The following is a 7,775-nucleotide window of genomic DNA, read 5'->3' on the forward strand; positions in this document are numbered from 1 at the left end:
AGAGCCTGGGCTTCACTGGCAGGTAGGCTGTTGTTAGTCATGCTCCTGGCCATTTACTTAATTCTAGCCTTTAGTTTGCTTCCTTGGTTAGTTTCTTAGTTCTATTAGGTTTATTTTTTTTTTATTTTTGTAAGTTATCTTGGATTTTCTAGGTAAGCAGTCATTTTTCCCTCTTTTTTTCTAATATGCTCAGTACATTTTCTTATTTCATTGCATTTGTTATATTTAACAAAATGATGTTGAATTGTAACAGTGAAAATGGACGTACACATTATATAGCTGGCCTTCATGGGGATTTTCAAATGGCTCATATTAAGTATGACGATCACGGTATGTTCATGTAGACATCATTTGTTAGCTTATGAAACTTGCTTGTGCTTTTTAAAAATAACAAATGAATATCAAGTTCAGCCAAAATGATCATATGACTTTTCTTCTTCACTCTATTAAGATAGTGTATTTCATTAAAGGTTTTCCTTTTAATTATTTGCCTATTTTGAATCATTCTTAAATTCCTCAGTTCAGTCCAAATTAATGTATTATTCGCTTTAATGATGTGGGCATTGATCTGATCATTTTTTATTTAGGATTCATAAAAATCTAAGCTTTTAAGTGAGCTCATTATTACCGTCTTATGTGCTGTCGGTTTCTGTGAATATGATTTCTAATTAATTGTGTTAATTCAAAGGAGCAGGCCAGGAGAGAGAAATGAACCTGCTGAGGGAGTTCCACCTCTGTCTGTTGGTCTTCCTGCTGCTTGTGTGTGGCTTCTTCTACCAATTCAACCTGAAGTCCAGCAGCCTGTTCTCCTACATATCCCCCTACAAACCCCAACCGGGACTAGAAGCTGTCCTGAGCCAAGGGCATAGCATAGTGTTCCTAGAGACCTCAGAAAGAATGGAGCCATCCTCACTGTCTTCTTGTGCTGTGGAGTCTGCTGCCAAGGTCTACCCTGGGCATTCTGTGGTGTTGCTTATGAAGGGGCTCAACAATTCCACACAGCTATCCCCAAATTCCAGTGACTCAGCCTTTTCCCTCCTCTCAACAATGGGCAATGTGTTCCTCTTCCCATTGGATATGAAAAGACTGTTTGAAGACACACCATTGTTTTCATGGTTTGCTCACGTAAGTATTCAAAGTCTTAGAATGACATTGTTTGGAAGAACCACAGAAAATGGGTGCAACCTACTCATGCTATACTTGGGTAAAGTGAGGGTAAAATCTCGGTATCAGAGAAGGGACTGGACCTTAAATCCTTTACTTGACCTTCTTTCCACTGCCACAAGTCCTAATTGTAGTAAAAAGGAGAGACCTAAATTATGCTTACCTGTAGCCTGGTATCTTTTGCTTTCAGTATTATTTCTTAGGATTTAGGTTGTTTTGAGACGATTTCAACTTAATGGGTTTCAATAACTTTCATCTGTGAAATACCATTTGATTTCCACTGAATTTTAAACCTATCTATGTTAAACATTTTTTTGTTTTTGTACACGAGGGGGAAACTAGGCAATATTAACTTTAAATGATATAAATAGAAAATTCATGAAGAATCACTTGGAGTGCTATTATATGAAAGTGGGTTATATTAAGATATGGTCAAGAAACATTTTTAAAAGATTTATTTTATTTATTTATGCACACAAGAACTGATGTGTAGGCCAGAGATGTGGGGGTGAGAGGATTCATCAGAGACAGAGTAGGGAGCAGAACAGGTATATCTACTGAAATACACTGCTGATGGGAGCAGTGGGTGAGATAGAAAAGGTCTTCTTTGCCTTGTGGGTCAGCTCCCTGGCTGGGGACAGAACTCTGCTGCAGTGACTGTGGACAGCTTCATAGTGCTGTAAGGACTTAATCCCTTACAGTACCAGGAAGCTCCTGGTCAAGAAATTTATAGAGCTATTAGGAATTTTGTAACCCTCATCTTAGTAATAAAGTAATACTATTTTAATTAAATATTTCTCTCACAGAGGACCCAAAGTCAAGTAATGAATAAGGAAATTTATAGAACAAACTCTCAGATTCCTTATGCAGGCTTTAATGGCCACATCTTATGCAGATTATAACACAACACGGGGCTAGATACTTATACAATTAATGTAATTATTTCAGCTATGTAAACCCCATACACATCAGGAAAAAGGCTTGAAGAAAACATACAAAACAATAATAGGTATTTTAGTATGATTGGTTCTGGAATGAATTTACTGATTAAAGTATGTTTATTTTATAAAATAATTATTTTAGAAAATAAAAAGTAACTTAAAAATTGATATCAAATTAATGCCATTTGCTTGCTATGTAAAGTCCTATCTAAATTCTAATCATAGGTTAATCCAAGTGTCAGCAAAGTGTTTTTGGTAAAGGGCCAGACAGTAAATACTTAGGACTGTGCAGGCTAAGAAGCAAAACTGAAATTGTTTTGTAGGTGTTTATATTATTTTCCTCTGACTGCCATAACAAATCATCACAAACTTGGTGACTTGAAACACAGAAATTTATTCTTTCACAGTTTTGGAGACTACAAATTCCAAATTAGTTTCTCTGAGTAGATATCTAGGTTCAGGGGCTCCATTTCTCTGAGAATTTTCCTGTATCTCTGCCTCCAGTCTCACCTCTTGTTCCTTTGTGCAGGTGTTTAACCCCTTCTCCTCTGTACATGTTTGTGAGCACATGTGTATGTGAAATCCCCTCTACCTCTTTCTTTAAAGGACACTGGTCTTACCAGGGTAATCTGAAGATCCTTAGTCACATCTGCAAAGACTTTTTTGTCATGTGGAGGAACATACACAGGTTCCAGAAATCAGGCCCTGAAAATATCTTCAGCCTACTACAGCATTTCAGCATGGAAAATAGAAGAAACCGTCCCCTCTGGCCCAGCCTGCCTCAGTCTCCTAGGGTCTGGGTAGGACATTGTTGGTGAATGTGAAGGACACACGTAAGCCTCGTTGCTATTAGTTGGAGATATTTTATTGTTCAAGTAGCAGGACCAATGGGGCAAGGGCACTCACTGATTGAGGTTCCATGTGCCATGTCTCGGTTGTTGCCAACACAGGGTTCCTGGTACTTAGGTGGCTATCAGCATGGGCCCTAGGCAGCGGCAGGGCAGACAGGACCAGGGTGGCAGGCATGTGAAGTGAAGAAGAACCAGGGAGGGGGACACACTGGCATGGTCCCTGAGGCCCTCAGTGCTAGCCTGCTAGAGGGTGCCAGGGCTGTACCACATCAGGCAGCATGCTGGCTCTGGGCCTAGTTTTCCTGCACAGGGGGCTAGACAGACGTCACTTAAACTGCGTTTTCTTGGAAAAAGAAATTCCATGAAATTACTTAGAAGGATTCTGTCTACTATTTCCTTTCCTCAGACTAATCATCTGTGAGGACATTATTTGATCCAACCCAGCATTTTTCAAACTTATTTGAGCACAGAACCCTCTTTCAACGTGATACATAATGTCTCAGAACTGATGTTTCATGGGAACAGCTGGGTTACCCTGAGCCACATCTCAGTTTGACTACATTAGGTTTTGGGAGAAAGGGGGGCTGGGTCACTGTCTGCCCCATCTAAGCCTGCAGGCACTCACCAGACTTAGCATCTAAGTGAGGGAGGAACCAACTTGCCATCACCTCCTGGTGGCCCATGAGTTTGCTGCAATGATTTGGGCTACTGTCGCCTTTGAAGATGCTTGGGAATGGGCGCTGTAGTTAAGAGCAGCCAGAAACCTAATTCCCTTGGTGTTCACATGTGGGGAGTACCTGTGTTTTAGGTCATTAGCCCAGTGCCCACACCCAGGCCCACTTTTCCTTTTCTGGGTTGATGTGCTTTTCCCACCACATGTCTCTGGGCCTATTCACAAACAACCATCGATTTGCCAAATCACAACTTTAGTTATGTCTTCCCAAACCTTGTTTCCTTTGCCTTGGGAGGGGAGCTGTGGGGGGAGGGGATCTCTGGAGTCAGGTGTTCTGAGTTCAAATTCAACCTCTTTCTTACCTTGGACAAATTGCTGAACTTCTTGGCCCTTTTCATTTTTCACTTGAAAAATATCAACGATCATAGTAGCATCCATCCTTGAGGGTTTGTATAGGTTATAAAAGGCTTGGAACAGTTATCAATACATTTTAGTTATATTTACTTAAATTTTTGGCAATTATGTACAACTTAATAATATGAACAACAGCTGAAAATTTCTGCAGTCTTAGTTGATCTGCTTTTGCTTGATTTTTTAGTAGAATTTAAAAAAATATCTATTTTCTCAAAACCAAGGGTCATTGTTTAACCTTCTGATGAACATATTTACATTCAGGACATTTATTTATTTTATTGTATTTTGCATTCCACTTTGGGGACATGCTATTTATCATCACTTATTTTTGTTCTTTTTAAAGTCATTTCTACTTTGCTCACATGTTAGCATTTCTGGTCATTGGCGGTTGACTCCTTTGGCTTTCACTCTACATTCGATCCATCAGCAAATCTGACCAGCATTATCTTTACCAGGGGCCTACATTTGAGCACTTCTCTCACTCCCCTTTCCACCAGGCCTGTGCCACTGTCATCTCTTGCCAGTATTGTTTCAATAGTCGACTAATTTTCCTTTTTGCTTCTGTCCTTGCCACCTCCCAATTCCACACCCTCCTCTGTTTTCCATGTTACAGTAGAAATTAATTCAGATCACATAACCCCTTTCTTCTGGACCTTTACCCCAGGCCACGAGCTCTGCCCTTCCTCCTCACCTTCGTGCTCTGATTTCATATTCTACACTTCTGCCTTTATACTCTGCTTCAGCTCCATGGCCTCCTTCCTGCCCCTGCACATAGGGAAGTTGCTCCTGTGTCAGGTTCTTGCACTTACCATTCCCCTACCTAGAACTTTCTGCTCCTAACTCTCAGGTGATTCATCTACCCACTTAAGTTTCTTTTTTCATAATCCTTATCAACATTCAACATATTATATACTAATTTGTTGATTGCCTGTCTACTCCCAGTAGGAATTTTTGTCTGTTGCTTACTAATGTATCTTTACCAGCTGTAGCAGAGGTTGACATACAGTAAGCAGGTCCTTAGTGAATGCTATTGATAGAATTAGTGTAAGTTAGGAGATAGATAAATAATGATGGTTTCACTTATATGTGGAATATAGAGAAAATAAGCAAAAGGTGAGACAAAGACAAATCTTGAAAGCTGATTGTAGGCCTGAGTCATCCAGGAGGGTAGAGAGGTGCATTGGAAAGGGGTTGGGTGGGAAAAGAAGGGGCAGGGCATATTGGATTATGATTAAAGCTATCAGAAGGGGTAAGTGGTAGGGTGGGGCAAAGGGGAGATGGGGTTCCAATGGAGGATTACCGGGGTTTTGGAGGTGGGAGTGGTGAAAAAACATACATTTATAGAGGTATAAACCTAAAGTGCTAAGACATGTATTAGATGTCAATACATATTACCTCAATAAATATAACATTATAAATATAACACACATATAACCCCCCAAAATGCAGACTGATTTCAATAAATAGTTTGATATTGAAAAAAGGGAACTAGTGATTGAAGGCATGCAAGATGCATAAATTTTAAGGTTCTATTACTGATTTCTCAAGGAGCATACATATTAATCTTTTCTACAGTTTCCTAGTTTATTTTTTCTTTATCAGCTTTTAGGAGTTTGAGGACTTTGGACATTAAAAAAAATACTTCCTTTTAAGTTTCATGTTTGTAGTTAATATATACCCTGATGAAAATGACTTACACAGCTCATAGAGAAATTTCTTCTAGATTTCTTCTTTTATCTTTACAATGATTTATTATTATTATTAAAAACAATATCATGAATTCTTTAAAAGTTGTTAAGAACTTCCTATCAACGTTGAGTCCTATAACTTTAAAGGCAACTATAAACTTCTACAAGTCCTATAAACTTAAAGGCCACTTTTTTTGGGCAGGGGACCTTCTCTGGTGGCAAAACAGGTTAACACTCAGCACTGCAAGCTGGCCACATCGACTTCAGTGCTGATTCTCCGCCCATCTGGGAGGAGATCCACATGATGTGGCAGACTTCTCCTGTCTTGCCTGCTGCTCCCCTCAGCAGTGTATTTCATTAATCTTCCTGTTCTGGTCCCCATTCTATCTCTGGTGAATCCTCTCACCACCCCTGTACCTCTGGCCTGTACCCCAGTTCTGTATGCATATATAAATAAATTTTTCTTTAAAGGCCACTTTTTGATTTTGAGGCTAGTTTGGTAAACTTGTACAATAGGGTATTTATCAAATAGATTTTGGGAAAGCTGGTTTACTACTTTGGGCCTGGCCCCCTGCTGATCCCTGATTTCCCACTTGCAAGTTCCCCGTAGCTGCTCTGACTGATTTCCACCTGCTTTTGCAGGTCAATGTCAGTGCACAGTGGAACTGGATTCACGTCAGCTCGGATGCATGTCGTCTGGCCATCATCTGGAAGTATGGTGGCATCTACATGGACACTGATATCATATCTATCAGGCCCATTCCTGAGAAAAACTTTTTGGCTGCACAGTCTTCTCAGTACTCCAGTAATGGAGCATTTGGTTTCCTCCCCCAGCACCCCTTCCTGTGGGAGTGCATGGAAAACTTTGTTGAACACTATAATTCACACATCTGGGGCAACCAGGGCCCTGATTTGATCACGAGGATGTTGAAAATATGGTGCACACTTACAGACTTCCAGGAGGTGAGTGATCTGAGGTGCTCTAATCTGTCCTTTCTACATCCGCAGAGATTTTACCCCATCTCCTATAGGGAGTGGAAGCGCTACTATGAAGTCTGGGACACAGACCCAAACTTCAACACCTCTTATGCCTTGCATCTGTGGAACTACATGAACCAGGAGCAGAAGACTGTGGTAAAAGAAAGTAACACACTCGTGGAAAACCTCTACCGTAAGTACTGTCCCAGGACTTACAGGGACCTGATTAAAGGCCCCGAGGTGTCGGTGACTGGAAAAGTGGGTCCAGATGAAAAATAGAACCACTGTTGACTTGCATCATGGAACTGTATATTTCCTAAGATGCCACACTTTCCAAGATCTCCACTTTCCAAGAGGTGTGGGGGCTTAGTCACACATCAGGATCAACTTCCTCTGTTTATAAGAGAAAAATCTGAAAGAAGAGAGAAGTATAAAGTAGAAAAGTTTATTTCTTTCTCATATAAAAGACATCTGAAGGCAGACAGTTCAGAGTGGAAATGGTTGCTGCAGTCATCAGAGCCCTTGCATTTTTCCTTTGTCATCCTTAGTATCAACAGTCCCTTTACCTATGACTGCTTGATCTCCAATCCATCCTGTCTGCATCTCAGGCAACAGGCTTAGGAAAGAAAGAAGGTGTACCTCCTTCATTTTATGAAATCTTCTTGCAAGTACCATGTAACACTTCTCCTTACTTTGTATAGGCCAGGCTGCAGCTGCAAGAGGAGCTGGGAAATTTAAGGAAGATAAAATGGGTTTTGGGGATTAATAGTTTGGATACATGTTCTATGTAGGTCTGTAATATTAATTCTAGGACCTGTTAGATAATTGATGTGGGGAAATGGATTCAATTACTAATGCTGATTTTGATATTCATTAATGCCTTCAGTTGATAAGTATTTAGTCCCTTATATGTTCCAAGCTCTGATATAGATGATGAAGCTATGACTGGTTAAATATTTCGAATATCTACCTTAAATTTCTCATACATATGGTTTTAAAAATCACAAATGGAATCAGGTGATGCATATTATTTTGTCATTTGTTTTTCACTCCAACAATCTATTAT

General features: G+C 40.0%; 1 protein-coding gene across 1 annotated transcript; it reads left to right on the forward strand.

Moving 5' to 3' along the window:
- Nucleotides 1-233: 233 nt before the first annotated feature.
- A4GNT (alpha-1,4-N-acetylglucosaminyltransferase) lies at nt 234-6,988 on the forward strand. The gene is made up of 3 exons (XM_004682448.1): nt 234-330; nt 689-1,125; nt 6,374-6,988. The coding sequence occupies exons 1-3, from the start codon at nt 234-236 to the stop codon at nt 6,986-6,988; spliced, it is 1,149 nt and encodes a 382-aa protein (XP_004682505.1).
- The last annotated feature ends 787 nt before the right edge of the window (nt 6,989-7,775 follow it).

The sequence above is a fragment of the Condylura cristata genome, unplaced genomic scaffold (genome assembly GCF_000260355.1).
Source record: "Condylura cristata isolate star-nosed mole 26May11 unplaced genomic scaffold, ConCri1.0 scaffold00014, whole genome shotgun sequence".
Taxonomy (NCBI): Eukaryota; Metazoa; Chordata; class Mammalia; order Eulipotyphla; family Talpidae; genus Condylura; species Condylura cristata.

Excerpts from the sequence above, each read along its gene's own strand:
- A4GNT (XM_004682448.1), top strand. The coding sequence starts at position 234 with ATGATGTTGAATTGTAACAGTGAAAATGGACGTACACATTATATAGCT. Across the intron at positions 331-688 it reads TATTAAGTATGACGATCACG|GAGCAGGCCAGGAGAGAGAA; the intron begins GTATGTTCATGT and ends GTTAATTCAAAG. Across the intron at positions 1,126-6,373 it reads TGTTTTCATGGTTTGCTCAC|GTCAATGTCAGTGCACAGTG; the intron begins GTAAGTATTCAA and ends CTGCTTTTGCAG.